General features: G+C 41.2%; 1 protein-coding gene across 1 annotated transcript in view; it reads right to left on the minus strand.

The window, feature by feature from the left end:
* The window catches only part of ank2b (ankyrin 2b, neuronal), a 116,949-nt gene that overhangs the window by 65,237 nt on the left and 33,570 nt on the right, over window positions 1–18,142 (minus strand). The window contains exons 3-7 of the mRNA XM_078281767.1: window positions 8,669–8,767; window positions 5,489–5,587; window positions 5,151–5,249; window positions 4,118–4,303; window positions 790–813 (exon numbers count right to left, since the gene is read on the minus strand). Coding sequence (XP_078137893.1) covers window positions 790–813; window positions 4,118–4,303; window positions 5,151–5,249; window positions 5,489–5,587; window positions 8,669–8,767 — 507 coding nt within the window. The remainder of the gene's footprint in view (window positions 1–789; window positions 814–4,117; window positions 4,304–5,150; window positions 5,250–5,488; window positions 5,588–8,668; window positions 8,768–18,142) is intronic.

An 18,142-nucleotide genomic window follows, 5' to 3' on the forward strand; every position in this document is an offset into this window, starting at 1 on the left:
CTTTCCATGCCAATATCAGGAAACAAAGTTATAGGTCGGCTTTTTTGGATCTTCTATAGCAAAGCATGCGTTTGAATCGATCAAGAAACTGTTGAGACCCAGCAGATTGTAATATTTGCAGTCATTTAACCAATACTGTTTTAAACTGTTGTCAATTTAGTTCATAGTGCATCTCTATAAATCATGCAACACAACATAAATGGACAAATTACAAACACAGATTAAGACAATATCAATTGATAGCTGCCACAAAAATGCATCAGCACAATATTTATCAATTCAAAACCTTATAGGAGGGAGGAAAATGTAATCATTTAAAATAAATCAGTATACTGTATATCTCAATCATGATGCAGTATAGAGATATTTATAAATGGCTTTAGGATAAAAGTTACAGATGTTATGATAAAACAAAAGGCACTTTCTGAGCCGGTGACAATGACGAACTGCTGTAAAAACCAATAGAAACCAGAAAGAAAAGAATGTAAATGCACACAGACACAGTATGGCGAAACAAAACCAAAAGCCAAAAACCCAACATAACCAGACTGTGTGCAGTGAACACAGCAGTAGCTTGGCCATTCCTGTCAGCCGTGCATGTTGGCCCTTCATTATACCAAACCAACAGAAACTGTGAAATAAACCAAATTCATAACTCCTCCTGATGTACACCATGCTGTGCTGTGGATGTTGAAGAAATAAAGGTGGTGGAGGGAAGGGAAGGAGAAATACAAAGGGATGTGACCGTATAGTGAAGCTGTGGAGGGTTAAAGGAGTGTGTGTGTATACCTCAGTAGTCCTATTGACCATCATCTGAAGCAGTGGGAATGAGGGAGGGAAAGATCAGCTCAGTTAGGCTCGCTTTACACATAGTTGCGGTACTGCAGTCGGATGCACAGCAGCTCAGAGCGAGCTGCACAGTCAGATGATAAACTGGCAAGCGACGTGGCTGGGGTGGTTCAGTTTTCTTTGAAGTTGTTCTCCCAGTGTAAGGTTTTACACAGAGGTGAAGCATGCTACCCAACTAAGAAACTTCGCACTTTGGCGGCCCCAAGTGGCAGCGAGAGATAACTGTTTGAATTTTTGAAAGTTTGAAGTACTTCATTACCCAGAAATCATGGAATGTTACATCAGTAAACTGCGTCGCTGTTCTGGGGAAAGTTTAAGTTTTGATTTGTCACTTATAAATACTAGAATTTCATTTGGGGAAGTAAGGTGAATCTATAGCATCACAATTAGCAGGGATAGGACACTCTTCTATGTTGTGATTCAGACTGATATGACAGACCCTTTATTCAGCAGACCCTTTAAGTTAATTGTCACTGGACTGCTTTCCAATTTCTATTTGGTGAGGATGGTGTGCTGCGCGTGACGTCAATATGTGTTTGTGTGTGTGTGAGAAGAGCATGTGAGTGTTAGTGCATGTTGCCGTTTATAGATGTTCTCCTCTGGGTCTTCCCTATGAGTCATATTGAGGAGGACTGCATCACAGCAGCTGAACCAGAAACGCCATTCCATTTCATGCCTGCATACCCTGAGTAGCCTACACTGTATTCTGTTATATAACAACATACATTATTGGCGGCATGTTGTCAAGACATAATTACTGTAGGAGCAATACTTAACATTCAGGAGGGCTGGTGCATCAACAATTTAATGCAGTAAATGGTTGTTACTGTAGTACCAGTGGGGGTGTAAGTGTATTTTCATCATCTTCACTCTAGCCACGTTGCTTAAAGCCATTATCCGGTATCGGAGAAACAGTCACAACCAAATGTTCCAACATCAACAGGGCGTTTTGTGCTTCTGTTAGCCTATAGACTGGTTGTAACTACCACAGCAGAAGTCAGGTTTCTTGTTGTACATTCCCCCAATACCGGATTGACACTTTAACCCCTCCCATCCCCTGCCCATTGTCAAAAAGCAATGTTAAATACAAAATCCCCCCCGCTGGTTGCATGCAGCCCTCGATATCACCACCATACAACCTGCAGACAGTGGCACACTCCATGCAGAGGACAGTGCTACACTTAGACACCGGTGGAGCGAGGAAGGGGAATGATGGGGGAAGTGTGTGAGAGGAAGCAGTTAAAGAAAGAGAAAGAGAGGGAGAGACCCAGTTAGTGGCAGGACCAAGGGAGACGTGGCAGGCACATAGACACTGAATGGGAGAGAGAAAGAGAGAGAGAGAGATAGATGCATAGACAAACAGATGGAAACACAACTACTGACACACCAAAGACAGATAAATAGTTTCATGGGAAGAGTAAAATCAAGACAAGTCAGTGATCATCTTTCATAACCTACATCAAATGCAACTGGAGGACAGTTTGACTCCATTCACACCTGATATTAAAATGTGATCTGTGTCTGGGTATCTTATTTGTATAAGGAAAAACTCATGTTAATGCAAGGTGTAAATGCACACAGCACGCATTGTGATAGGAATGTGATCGAGTCAGCCAGGTGGAAATGCAACCTGTTGAGGGTGTTCGCAGTAGCGAGAAAGTATCCGCCAACAGGGTAGAAACGTCATGACCATGTGGAGAAACATCATCACTACAGGTAGAAACGTCATCGCAGCGGGTAGAAAAATCATCACCGCAGGTAGAAGCGTCATCGCCATGGGTAGAAACATCATTGCTGTGGGTAGAAACATGATCACTGCAGGTAAAAACATCCTCAACGCTGCTAGAAAAGTCATCGCCACAGGTAGAAACATCATTGCTGTGGGTAGAAACATGATCACTGCAGGTAAAAACATCCTCAACGCTGCTAGAAAAGTCATCGCCACAGGTAGAAACATCCTCAAAGCTGCTAGAAATGTCATCACCATAGGTAGAAACATCTTTGGCACTGGTAGAAACGTCATTGCCATGGGTAGAAACATTGGTACTGTGGGCAAAAACATCATCACCATGGGTAGAAACGTCATTGCTCCAGGTAGAAACATCATCACCACGAGTAGACACATCTTCAATGCTGCTAGTAACGTCATCACCACGGGTAGTAACAACCTCAACGCTGCTAGAAGCATCATCACCGCAGGTAGAAATGTCATCACCGTGGGTAGAAACATCTTTGCCATGGGTAGAAACATCATAACAGCCGGTAGAAAATCATCACAGCAGGTAGAAACATCATAACTGTGGGCAGAAACGTTGTCACTACGGGTACCAACGTCATCGCCATGGGTAGAAACATCTTTGGTGCTGGTAGAAATGTCATCTCAGTGGGTAGAAACGTCATCAGTGGGTAGAAACATCATAACCGATGTAAAAACATCGGCACTGTTGGCAAAAACATCATCACCATGGGTAGAAACGCCCTTGTTGTAGGTAGAAACATCATCACTGCGGGTAGAAACGTCGTCACCACTGGTAGAAATGCCACTACTTGCTCCCTGCCAATCCATCAAGATAATGTACCAAAACTTGCCAATTCTCAGTCCTGGAGCCAACAAGAAACCCGATGTTTCTATAGGAATTTACCTATATATGAAGATATCCCAAAGCAGATGGCAGGGTAGGGATGAGTGAGGTGCGTCTGCGGAAAGGAAAAGTAGGTCCAGGCTGTACAGTAACATCACCTGTCATGTTAGTGTTTGTTGCCACCTTTCTGCCTACTCACTTGCTCTGGATAGTGAACATGAAAAATAAAACTCTGATCAGATAAGAGAGTGATCGCTTGTTGATTATCTGGATAGCTTATCCAGATGCAGATCGCATTTTAATACCAGGTGTAAATTAGGTTTTTATTTTATCCAAAGCGTATACACTTTTAACATGTGATCCCAGTGGGTATGAACCCCTAAACTAGGCAGTATTAGTACCATGCTATACCCATTGATATTAACAAGAATGCTAGACTGGTTTTGAACCCTGGACCCAATGCATTGTGCATTTCCAACATCACCTGATCCTACTGAGTTACATGCAAGCTGATGTGATTATCGCACTCTATTTCCTCCTGACTTTACACCCTCTTAAAATAACTAAACGCTAACTTTTAGCTCTGTATAAGTCCCATAACCACAATGACACATTAGCACAAGCACATAGCACAGTAGCGTACACATCATGCCAACCCACTGACACAAACAGCGTTATCGGCGTACCTTCGACTGGACATCAGCATTGTGGTCGTTCTGGAGGAGCAGGGCGGCTGACTTGGTGTCGTCCTTGCGGGCGGCGATGTGCAGGGCGGGCAGGCGGACCTTGCCTTTGGTATCGTTCTCCAGTAAGATAGAAACCACCTGGTTGTGGCCCTGCTGGAGGGCAATGGCCAGCGGCGTGAAGCCGTCCTGGATGGGAGAAGAAAGGGGAAGGGAGGGTAAGGGAGAAGAAAGGTTGAGAGCATTAGTTACATCCCATGGTTCGCACTCACACACTTGCTGAAATTTCCAAGGCATTATTGATCAAACGATATCTACAGTATGTCCAAAGACTCTCATCATTGCATTTCTGGCAATGACATAGTTCTTTCTGAATATGAGAAGAGTATTGGGTTTAAACTCACAGCAAAAGTGTGAACATTCATACTTAAGGTTACATTTTCACAATAATAAAATGTTTACTTCCTTTTTTTGATTAGATACCATTCAATAAAGAACAGGCATGTAAACTGTGATGAAGTTAGATAATGCACAGGTATAGATTGCCTCAGCCCTGACTGACTGACCTGAATTTGCCTGTTGAAGACCATGGTGCTGTCATAAAAACAAAGGTACATGAGAGTGGTGGTCCATGTAGTTGGGATGCTGAAGATATTTAAATGCATTTTATGACTGTGGAAGTATTGGGTGTAACTGGGAGTATGCACTGTCAGTGAAGACACATTTAAAAAAAATAATTTCACTAATTTCTGGTGAGTTTTGAGAGAGAGGCCTGTGATCTTTTGACATTCCAGGCAAATGTTTCCATGATATGTCATCCCATTCCCAATTTTCATGTATTATGCATGACTGGAAATGTTGAATTTCCAGGTTGTGTTGGTCACATGAGAACTGTTAGCTAGTCACCAGTGATATATGTGCGATTCACAAGAGTAGTGTCCTACTTTGTCCTCCATTTGAATACAATACATACACTGTTTCTGAAACCGTTGCATTCACACTCCCTCACACACACATATACCCACACACTTCTCACCTCTGTAGCAGTGCTCTGATTGCCTCCATTCTCCAGAAGGTATCGCACCACATCCAGGTGATTCTCCTGGGCGGCCATGTACAGAGGAGTGAATCCATTCTACCAACACACAAACAAATATAATACTGTAGGTTACCAATGGACTAGTAGTCCTGGAAAAATGTCTCTACTGTAAAGATAATATCCTACTGGATTTACACAACAAAACACAGCCCAAAATAAAACTGCGGCTCTCCAAAATGATATATTAGTGATGAGTAATACAAGAGGTGCTATTGTCAATGACTTTTAAGAGGGTGACAGCATAACAATCTAGTGAACAGTGTATAAAGGCTCACCTGAGACTGTGAGTTGATGTCCGCTCCCCGTTTGACCAGGATCTTCACTACTTCAGCCTGACCAGCCAGAGAGGCTATGTGGAGCGCTGTGTTCCCTTTCTGGAATGGGTGAAATCACAAGAGGACTAAGGATTCAATACACTTATAATGTCATAATGGACAATAGTTCTAGGAGCACTGGATTCCCTTTAGATATGATCCATCGCTAGAGCAGTCACTGGCTTCACATTTTTATATATTTTTTTTCCTTCTTTACACTCAAATCTTCCGCTTAGAGTTTTTAAAAGATGATGTCTTTGAACATGGATGGCATAAATAGCTCAGCTGTGATTTGCAGCACAGATATAAGGCTTGCAGTGCATCATGGTTGACAAGTTGACACATCAAATCTCTAAAACTAGATCTCTCTCTCCTAATAAGAGCTATGATATTTAACCCCACATTCTCATTGTAATTGCTCTGTATTAATTTGATTTTAGCAGTGACTTTCAAAGCAAGCAATGACTAAAAACCTGTGTGGATTGGTCAAGAAATCTGTCAACGGCCCTTGAGGATGTCCTGACACTGACACTGACACACACGGATCTCTCTGCAATAATGAATGGCTATCAAAGTGTTGATGAGTCCCAGTCTGAATTCTTGAATTTAAGAAATGCTGATGAATCCACCGCAGATAAACAATCATAGCTGATAGCAGAATATCAAATCCACACTGATGATCTAGCTTGTCAGATCATGAAATTCCAGTCTCTGGGTTAGTCTCTCCATTGTTTTTCTCCATTGACACTGTGTTTACTACCTTTTGTTCATAACCGCATGTTGATGATGGTACTCAGGAAGCCAAAAAAAACCTTGAGTTTGCTGAACTCATCTGCAAAATGAGGACATTTTTGTCACCTCCATAAACCATCTTTCCATAAACCGACAAATATATATTAAAGGCCTCCATTAGTCTTGTTCAGGCAGTTCAGCTCTGCTGCTAAGCAACTGTCATGCAGCATGTATTTGCGTTTGGGCACGGAATCCAAAAAGAAACATAACACTCAAAACATTCTCAGTAATGAGCGTGAACCTTCTCTAATTGCAGGGCTTGGAATGATCAAGATTTCTCGAGCATAAAACGTCCATGTTCACTATGCCACTATCTGTATCACTTCCCCGTAGTGCTCCCGTTGCTCCTCATGTCTATTTCTAAACTCTAAATCATCTGCAGGTTGCGTCAGCAGGTTGTTTTTCTCAATTAATTATCATCTTCGTCTCTTCAAGAGGTACCTCACATTGGTCTCTTCCCACTGAATGACTTTCAATGATCTCTAATGATTAGGTAGAACTTTGTAATAACCATCTTAATCCTTAAACCATCCTTCATAAACGGTGAATTTACCATCTACCAGCCTGTTATCTGTGGTACAGCATTGCAAGTTCACATTGTCTAAAAGTCATGAATGTATTCCATGTGATTATGAAAATCAGATCCAATTCTACTGTACGTACCCAAATAGTTAATCTTTTAAAAACCACTATTAAACCAACAACGGTTTAATGGGGGCCAAAGCAATGTGTATTGATGCTTTGTGTATATTGAAGACACTTAACTATTTATTAACTACAGTATCAGTTGCAACTTTATATCAACCCAAAAAATGTTTATTGATGTTTTACAAGGCACTTATTAACCATTTACTACTATAAACATCAGCTGCAAATTAATAGAAACCCAAAAAATTTTTATTAATGTTTTAAAAATAATTTGTTAATCATTAAATAATACTAAATGTAGCATTTATTTATTTACCATCAAACATAATAACAAGCTGTTAATAAATGGCTAAACTAATGTAATCAGAAAGCGATTGTTGTCATCTCTTATCAGTTATGATACAATAGATACTGTTCATTATTTTGTTACATTAAATAATGATCATGACATTATTTAAAGACATTATTAATGCTTTAAATACACATTTAAATGCTTTAATTAACTTAGTAAACTGTTGAAAGATTGTTAACAATAAAATAATAATTAATGATAAATTCACCATTCATATAAGGTGTTACCAATGATTTCTCTCTTCCCACGACTAAAAAATCCCTCATATATCTCTATCTGGCACTAAAGACTGAGCTTTGCACTCCTACTTTTAGTTGCTTGTAATTTTTGGTGATCTAGGAATTGAAGCTTATTCTACTGCTGCACCCACCGTAAATCTCACTGGATAAGAGCGTTATCTAAATGCCTAAAATGTAAAATGTGAATGTCATGATCACACGATTGGCCCCATCCAAAAAACAGCACTTCCCCAGCGAGTGGCCATGGGGCTTGAGGGACTAGCTGTCTTGTAGGTGTTGGGTTTCAGTGGATGTGATGAGGGAGGGGCGTAGTGTTACGGTGGGTAAGGGTAGGGTAGGGTAGGGTAGTGGTGCAGCAGCCTGCCCCGGGTAGGGTAACATAGACTCACAGAGGAAAGGTTAACAGTCATGCAACAGTAGGTCAAGGGTGGTTTAAGAACCATGTGAGGATTCTGACATGGTCACCCCAAAGGGTGACACAGTGGATATATGAAGCTGGATATCTGAAGCTGAATGGTTTTACCGATTCCACACAAAAAGGTCTCTACAAGATCCTGTTATCCCATGAAGTCTTGCTATCAACTCTCATTAGACATATTGTTGAGCTAATTCTATTTTCAGAAATCTCTATCTCTATAAGCACCTTTGAATGGCTCCTTTGTATAGCTATTAGGAGTCCTTGCAGAAAAGTGTATGTTCCCAAACCAATGATTTAGAATATTCTTGAAACTTTAGGTGTGTAGGTTATTTTGCTGGCTAATAAAATGGATTAATTTGAACAGTAGTCTGTCCCTGTCGTTAGACAGCTACATCAAAATCAACACTAAGCCAGCGTTTCTATCAGTCCACACCCATCAGACTTCCTACTTTTTGATAGTTTTGAACAGAACCCAGAACCATATCAGTTCGATGAGTGGACAAACAACTCTCCAATCAACACTTGTCAACTCCAAATGGTCACTGAAAAATCACTTATTCACAACACTTGTTAACACTGGAACATTTGCTGTGTGCTGTGTGTGCTTCACATTGGGAGAATCCTTTGAGCAGCTCCAGTAGGTTCTTCTCAGGGATTGGAGACAGATCAGGGGGGAAGGCAAGGTATCCTACCTTTGTGGCCGAGTCCACCGCCGATCCTCTCTCCAGCAGCTCCTGGACCAGGTCCACGTGGCCCTCCTTGGCCGCCAGATGCAGTGCATTAAGACCATTCTGGAAAAAGAGAGGCGGGAGAAAAGGTCAAGGCCAAAGCTGCAAACCGCAACAAACCAAAAGTGAAGAAAGACAGAGATAGAAGGGGAAGGGTGTACCTCCTCTGGGTCCATAACTCTAACTGGGCCCTTCAGTTGGTTCTTTCTTTCTGTCTTTTGAGCGCTCTTTCCTGGCTGTGAACCACTGTACTTCACTCTTTCGTTTGGAGGAGGGACAGACCCACATATCAAAGCTAGCGATCAAAGTTAGGAGGTTAGATGTTATGTGCCATGTTATGTTGTTGTGGAGTAAGGCCAGTCCTGGGTATGAAGTTATAAATAGTGTGAGTGTGTATGTGTGTGTGTGTGTGTGTGTGTGTGTGTGTGTGTGTGTGTGTGTGTGTGTGTGTGTGTGTGTACACATTCAAAAAGGTGATCTGTTGGTGGCCTCTGGGGTTCGACAGTGTATAATCCTGTTCCTTGAATGGGGCTGTTCTCAGACCAGCCAGGTCAGAAGTTGCTATATTATACACTATCAATACACTATTAAAACTGATGCTAGATTGCTACCTCAAATCCGGTAACACTAATGACACCAGGTAAAGCTTATTTCCTTTCTTTTTACATTCTTAGGTGTTGTGCTGACCTCTTCCATCCAGTCCTAAGAAGAACAATACTGTGCTCTTCCCGGTTTGCTGTGGCAATACATAGATGATAAAAGCTAGTGAGGAAAATGAAGAGTACAGTTCATTATCATTCTGGTGGGATTACCCCCAGAATAGAGGAGTTCAAATATTCATCAGTTCATTCTAAAATACCACAACAGGAATTTTCCCTAGAGAATCAGAAACAGATCAAATTTCTTAGTATAGAGGGTTGCCAGTTCACTTAATGTCCGGTATATTGAGTTTCACTTTAACACCAGATAATACCAAACAACTTCTCCTTTAACTGATATACATAGTAGTAGGGAGCCACATTAGATGTTTTGAGTAAATCACTCACACTGATATTAATATCAGTGTTTGGCTCTTAATGAGTGTCATGCGCTGCTGGGTTGGCAGGGAGTGGGTGGGAGGAGCTTGTTTGGGCTGCAAGATGACTGACAGACCACCAAGCGAAGGAATGAGCTCATGAGATAGAGGAGATTGTCAGTAAAGAGGTGAGGACAACGTGTGGAAGGTTTAGTGAAAACAAGATGACTGATGGGAGACTCGGTTGGCCTGTGGAGTGACATTTTGATTTGCTTTTGGCTTAATAAAGTTTGCGACAGATTTGCTTATGAAATAGTTGGTAGTATGAAATTTAAGGCATTGCCCTGGTTTAATCTTTTCACGCATTACAGACTCACAATAGAACAGCCAAACAAACCCTTGCTCCACTGACAGTCTAGCATCTTCCTCCATGCCTTTGAACAGCGAAATGGAGGTGAATTTATGGTTAGTGGCTCCTCTAGTTTTCTCCTCGCCTTTTCTCAGTGACCCAGCACTGATTCAATAACCCTTTCAGCAGGTCGGGCATTAGGCTGAGGTTTAAAAAGAGCCGCTCAGTCGATAAGTAATTTCCTCTGTGGCTGGTCAGCCAGCATAGCTCCCCCGAGGCCAATATTCCCACTGGACTTCTAGGGTCCCTACGGAGGCGCCCTGTGGGATGCCGCTGAGAATGAATGGCTGTCCCAGAATCCTGTTTATCTGAGTGTTCTTCATTCTGTGTTGCCCTGAGGTATCCCGCAGCTGTACACATAAAAGTAGGAGGCATCGGTTTAGTAGCAGAGCAGAATATGTATTTCAGTATCGTATCGTATCATATCACGCTTAAGCACTGTGTAGGTACAAGTATCCAAAACACAAGTTCAAAGAATAGAGGAAATAGAGTGCTTCTATTGGGTTTCTGTGTGTGGAGACATTTGGTGAAGGTGCTCTTTGGTTTGGGTTTATTGCTTTCAAAGGACAAGTTCTAAGGCACTCTTGTACCAAAAAGTGTACATTGCATGGCAACATATCCCAATGTGTTTTGGCCATGCTGAGGCCTTAAAGTCCCACTGGCATGAATAATGACTTTTTCGCCTTTTAGCTCTTTCTATCATACCATACACCTATTTGACAATTTATGCTTGTATTTTTATAACAGAATCTCTACTTTTACTTCCTGGAAAGTGGAACATCTTTAGTGATGACTTCATTGTGTATCAGGAGGAGTAAATAAAAACTCCAACCAATAATCAAACATTTTTGAACAGTCCCACCCCTCCACCACTCCCATCAAATAAAACTGCCTTTCTCTCCCTAACTGATATCCCATTGGTTTACACTTTTGAATGATCCCTCCCTGTCTTATGTCCTGCCCCAACATCCTGTTTAAACAGGAAATACATCACATTAAGGAAGCAAGATGCTCTTAAAATGCAATTTCATTGTGACTTACAAGTTTGTAGGAGTACATTTTTAATATGTTCTTTGAAACTTTTTTTTTTTTTTTTGCTTGAAGAGTGCCTTGGAACTCCTTTTTCATATGCAAAGCACCCCTTTGCCCAAAACCGCTAATGACTGAAAAGTGTTTGGCCTGTGATCATCTGGGAATCAAAAGGATCAAAAGGAACATTAATAACCAAGTAGCTAATTAACTAGTAAATAAAGACAATATTTCAACAGTGAAGTGTTGGACAACTAAGGCACTGGAAAAACTGCTAAAAATCCTCCCCCTCCTCCCTTGCTTCTCTTTAACACTCTTCTTCATCTCAGAACAAGCACCAAGTGAGGCAGTCTGTTTGAAGTAGCACCTGTCACTGTTCTCCCATAAAAGACCAGCCAGTTATTTTTCAACTCTGACTCTGAGACTGGAGAGATGAATGAGTTCCTCTGTCTTTTGTCCCAGAGGATGGAGAGAGAGATGGAAGGAGGTGGATGAGCGAAGGTGACTTCAAGTGATTTAAACTCAGTCCTCCATATGGTGATCACAGACACCATTTTTTTCAGGGTGGTGTGAGTGTGTGTGCGTACACAGACATGCACACAAAATACATTTCACATGTTTTTCAGAATATGTTTAGAGATATGATTCAAACTATACAAACACTGGCCAAAAAATGAATTTGTACATGCAGATGAAATTCATTTAATATATTCACTGGAAATACATTCTCCCTTTGCACTGTTGACTAGGGTTTGATCAATACGGGTTTCAATGAGTCAATGCTGATACCAATATTTTTGTCCTGAATACATTACTGCCTTTAAATGAAGGACAAATTTAAAAAATATTGCGGAACAATTGAATAAATATATAAAATGTACAGATTTTACAGACTTCTGTAGTGGTCAGGGAGGAACCTCCATCATATCAGAGGAGGACAACGCGTTCTGGTCTATATCCGACATTTAATAAAACGCCAATATCAGCTTGATATATCTGTCAATCTCTAATGTTGATAGCACATATCTGTAAGTATATCCAAAATATACTCACAAAATTTTCAAACTAATGCCTTCTACATGTGCAAATAATTTTTTTTGGCCAGTTTGTATATATTTTGAAACGTGTGTCTATTCATATTCAGAAAGTTGTTTTGTTTTGTTGTTTTGTTTATATGGGACACAAACAGCTGGTGCCACCACCTCCAGCTCTCCCATAACCTCCGACGGCCCGATCCATCTTTGCACCCCCCACCCCACCCCCCACCAAGCCCCATGCCCTCCATCCACCTTACCTCTCCAGGAAGGCACTGCCCCTTTGTCATGCACCATGCCCCGTCTGCCCACTCTCCATCCATAATATCCATTAGCCCGTGTGAACACAATCCCTTCAGAGAACATTTACAATCATCTGTTAAGATCTACTGCACCAGCATTTGTTATGCGATGCAAATGCAATGTGGTGAAAAAGTAATTTAGCCGTCCTGGGGTGTTCCCAAGGGGGCGAGCCAGTCGTAAGCAGCGTAAATAGCAGCTCATCAGTGTGTTATTGAGTTATCATCAGCATCAGAGCATATTAAAACACTGGTGCCCATTAGTCAGTCTGGGAAAGTTGAAAGTCTCACTCACAAGTCAATTAGCGCGCTGTTGAATAATATATTTTCCACTCGAAACTTATGGTCGAACTTAAAGAATGATTTCAAGGGTGAAAATACAACAACTACTGATTTTATACACTCCCACGGCATCTTCATGTCAATTACGTATAGACCTGATTAATTATCAGTTTGTTTGAATGTGATTTCAGCTCTCTGGCTCCCTAGTTGATCAGCTGCCTTCACCTCTTCTATGGAGAATACAGTAAAGCTAGCCCATTTGACTTGCTAACTAACGTTAGCGACTGAACCGTTAGCAAACATAGCTACTAGCATATTGCACACATACATAGAAGTGCTGCTTCTGTATTCTTTGTTATAAAATGAGTGTATGAGAGTATGTGTTGGCTTATAATTAAAAGATTTAGCTATATATTGTATATATATCACTATATACATAGCAGCAGTTCAAGCAAGCTAATAGACGAAGAACCTAGAAGTAAGTTCTCCCATCATGTGACATGGTCAAAACTAATTTGCATACAAAAGGGAGATTAAAATGGCAGATAAGGTGTGAAGATTTATGGTTAAATTTACATTTTCACAATAATACAACATTTACTCTGCTTTATCAATTATATACCGCTCAATAAAGGACCAAAGGACGTCTCTCTTGTGGTTGCCCTGGCTGAATTTGGCTACTGAACACCATAGTCCTTTGGCATTTCCCTACACTATCATCATGAATGTATGAGTAACGATTCAGGTGAAGGCGGCTTTGACACAAAAATGGTGCACAGTGGAGAAATGATGCTGTACAACCTTCCAAAACGGTATATGGCAGAACACTCCCATAGGGATTCCCAACCCGTACAGTAATCACTATAAAGCTAAAATGTAAAGGGCCATTTCATCAAAAATCATGAAAGCAAGTCTCACGTGTATCATAAACATTTGCTATTATCAACTAGTAGAGCCAGACCAACCTCTCCATCATGGTAATAGAGTCAGTATGGTCCACTGGGTATGTACTGGTTTATGTTTAACTTTTGACTGTTCAAGGACTGTCTTCTTGTCAGCGTGGGTGATATGTGTTTGTGACCTCAAGGTATTCTCACAGTCATACATATTGATACCTCTTTCATCGCCTGCCCACCATCTCTTTAAAGTGGTAATGATCAGGGATGTAAGCCTACCTAAAACCAGTTTATCCACCTTTTAAGGCTGATAGAAACTCATAGTATCTATCATAGTAACTAGTATCAAACTGATGTAAGGTGAAGAGAGGGCATTTTAATGGGGGAAAAAGCATAAATGAATACTTTTCTGAAAGTGCAGTTCATTATAGTTCATTTTGGTGGTTGTTTGATTGCGATGATCACTGACTGGAGGTCACAGTTTACCCTCCTTTTTATTTACCCACTAATGACCATTGATCAAGTCCACTTTGAAATCCAGTACAGGCCAGTGCTTTGATAGATGTGATTAGGGAACGTGCCATCCATCCAGAGAAATCCCCTTGCTGATGCATAGTTTCTGCTTTTTCCCTATGTCATTTGTCTCTCTGTGTATTTAGGTGTATATATGCCCAGTAGCAGCTTCAAGGTCACGATAATGGATGGGTAGATGGTACAACTCTGACTTCAGAATTGAACTGTAGTAGCGGTGTGAAAAAGACGACCAGTGGGAGCATTTAATAAAAAAACGGTATTTGCGGTGATATTATTGTCATAGTGATATTTTGAGAGATAGCAGAGGGCATCTGCACTCTTCAAACAGTGCACAGTCCTCCTTTGGAAGATGGTGCTGTCAGCAAAACATCTTTGTTCTGTCATTTTGGTGCAGTTTTTGTCACTGGGGAACTTTGGATGGATTGTTTCTGTTTTTTTACACCATTAAGTGCAATGCAAAAATATCCATCTTAAAGGACTACGCTGACTTTTTGGGAGTTTGCTCACCTTACCCAATATGTGTCGAGAGAATTGGCATCAAAATCACCTCTGTGTCTCTGGTAGCTAGCTCAGTCCGGTGCGCATGCTAACGCTTTAGCATAGAGTATGTTAACTGTAGGCGATTAGCATTATCCAAAGTATGAAGATAAACCTTTTAGTAGTCCAAAGTCGGCATGGATTCCTATTCTATGGCCTGTAGATTCATAACTTCTGAAAACAAAATCTCAATTTTTATTATTACTTAAGTCCATTATAGATCAACAGCACAAAAACTTTAGCTGTCTGGCTACTTCACTCACTTCCTGTATAAACAAAACAATTAATGCTCTTAGTCTTGCGGGAAGAGAAATCCTCTGTCATTGAAAGTGCATTATTTTTGTCAAATTTAGGGGCATGTCATTAAAATTAAAGGGGAATGCCGCCCATTTTCAACAGTAAAATATGTCTTTCTCTACCCTGTGGGAGTACTGTGATCATAAGCAAAAGTTTGAACTTGACTCGGTTCTAGAGCCAGAATTGCCAGGCCCAGCTGGGTCAGGTCACACAAACAGCTTACGTACCTCAGATGCTAATTTGGCACGCCCCCTTTTCACTACAATGCAATGTCAATGGAAGTTTGAATGTAAGATGTGAACCTGGCGATTTGAAAGCAAACTGAGAGCTGTGTCCCCATCCGAATGAGACAAATAAGAGTTGACTGTTTTGTAAAAGAAATAGTAATTTTGTCTCACAAAGGTCCACCAATATATTTAGTGTGCTAAATGCCCTTTCAGAGGCTTTTCCACACTGTATATTTTCAAACGCTGTATACTTGGAATTACTTGGAAGTTTTTGACATGAAGATGGTTGTCTCTATCAATCATATCACCCACCCACACACATCTCCCATCCACCTAGGTCTCTGTCGTATTGCAAGGGTCAGGATTATATACTGTGAAGTAGTCGCGCACATCCAAAAACCAAGGCAGGTGCTGGACCAATAAAAGACAGCATGAAAGAAAGAAGAAGGTCCGCACACTGTAGCTCCCTTTAGTTCATTTAATTAAACATCCCACATGTGACATTTCGAGCTACTGCTCTTCTTCAGACATAAACCAAGGGTCAGGATTATACCATTACGGTTTGTGGGAGGGATCCTGGAATTGACCATATGGTCTTTACAGGGGTGGGAGGGGGAGTTTGAACTGTGGAGAAGGGATGGAAAGGATGGAGGGAAAAAGAGGCTGCAGATAAGATAAGGAATCAGTGTAGGTGACAGCTTGTCGCATGATATTAGCTGAGAGGGCTATTGGAGCTGGCAATCTGAACATGCACATCAAAGCTCAAGGACTAAAAGAGAGAGACACAAGCTGGGTTTCCATCCAGTATTTTTATGCAAATTATGCATCGATTTAGAGGAGCCAAATTAAAACAGCGTGGGTGAGGTGGAAGAGTTTTTTGTCGATAAAGAAATTATGTGATAATCGGCGATGGAAACACATTTGCCGAACAATATCTGACCTCCCAGAAATGTAATTTGTGTTGTTTCTCTCATGCATAAGTCGTCTGTCATGGTTTCATGGCCAGTAGCTGATGCATTAGAATATTACCAAGCGTATGTCTTTGTTTTGTCTTTGGATGAAAGTATGAAACAAGTAAAATATGAAATGAGGCCAACACAACTGCCCCAATAACTATCAATTCTCCAAAGACTGTTTATTCGTTTCAAACCAGCTTCAACTACTTTGCACGTCATTTTTTGTGACTTTTCAAAACTTTTTTGCTTGACATTTGGATGGAAGCGTAGCTCGGGAGAAAGACAAACAAATACATGAGCTCCAAATATGTTCGAGGACTCAAGTGACCAGCGTCCCCATCGCAAATAAATGTCTCCAAGTCCTAGATTTCCACTCCATGTGACTGTTGTTAACCGGGCTGACCAGCACGGCTGTTGCCAGGACAGGACTATTTACACCCTATCAGTTTTCACTCCCCCTCCACGGCTGGAATGCTAATGGCCTTAGAGGACACTAGATAATGACTAGGCCTAAATAAAGAGCGGCCCCTCTGATCAAACACAAGCTCCTTCCCTACAGGCATGGAGAGGGATTTCGCATGATCTTGAACGGCGGACAAGTATGTGTGTACACAAATTGGTAGTGGGCAACGTGAGCGAGCTCCTTAATATGTTAAGCACTTCAAGAGCTTAGAAAAACACAAATGGAGTTCATTAGTACATCGTGGTTGCGCTGTCCAGAGTGCGAAATTTAATCTGACGACTAGCGCTAAGAATGGATGTCCTCCATCCACAAACCGAAGCTCCTTGTCGTCAATGTTTCTCCCAGGCATTACGTCTCAATGGTTGACTTGATTGGAAGGTGGAGAGGTTGAAGATTTAACATTTTAGGCACTTAGCCAAAGCTTTTATCCGGAGTGATTTACAATTCGGTGAGCGGGCAGGGGTTCAGCGTCTTGCTCAAGGACACTTTGATAGGATGCGATAGGCTGTTGTTGGGGTCTTATTGGCTGCTGAAAGGATCAAACCCATGACCTCACGGTTATGGAATTGTCAAATGAAACACTGGGCAATCGGGAATGTCAAGGACACTGCCACTGGCCCTTAGTAATCACTATATATTCTAGAAATTAAGGGTCTAGGATTAGACCAATAGATTGGTCTTTTATTAAAAGCCAGCTATGTCCACCATTGACATGATGCAGGTTCCTCTCTAATCACAGCTAGCCCAAGTCTGTATATCAGTCTAACTGTATTTAGCATTTTGATCAGATGCTACAAAGTATGCATCAACATGTTTTATTATGATAGGACGCTAACCAGAGATTCCATGGTGTGGGAGAATTTTACTCAACAGTCTGTAAAGCCTGCAGTGAAACCTGCCTCATGCGTCAAGCCTTAAGGAGCTGTTAACCCACCTAAAAGAACTTAATCAGTCTGGCTTTCAATGGAGAGTTTTAGTGTCCCTTGATAAAGTTCTGGGGAAAACACTGAATACTTGTAATGTTGTGGCTTGACAATGGTCAAATGCAAAGATATTGAGAATCGCCACGAAATATTCGCTATCAGCAGTTTCACTCAAAAAAAATCGGCACCGGTATCGGCCTTCAAAAACTCATATCGGTTTTAGGTCTAAACCTAAAAGGGGTCCCAGCAGTCTACAGTAGAACTACTGTCAGCCTGTGCTGACAACCTGAGTCAGCACAGGCCTGGTATATAATAGGAGATTTAGAAAGTGGCATACTCAGGTTCCTGCTTACAAAATGGTGGCCTCATTTCCACTCTTTCAGCGCTTTTACTGTCTGCTACTTTATTACCAGGATGTTACTTACAAGGGAAAACATCTTTTGATTTAGAATGATGAATTGAGCCATGTTAAGCCATTGGTCACAAACAGTAAATGTTAACACTGCAGAGATAGTGCATGGGTCTTTCTAGCCAGAG

This window comes from Centroberyx gerrardi, chromosome 23 (genome assembly GCF_048128805.1).
Source record: "Centroberyx gerrardi isolate f3 chromosome 23, fCenGer3.hap1.cur.20231027, whole genome shotgun sequence".
In the NCBI taxonomy this organism is placed as follows: Eukaryota; Metazoa; Chordata; class Actinopteri; order Beryciformes; family Berycidae; genus Centroberyx; species Centroberyx gerrardi.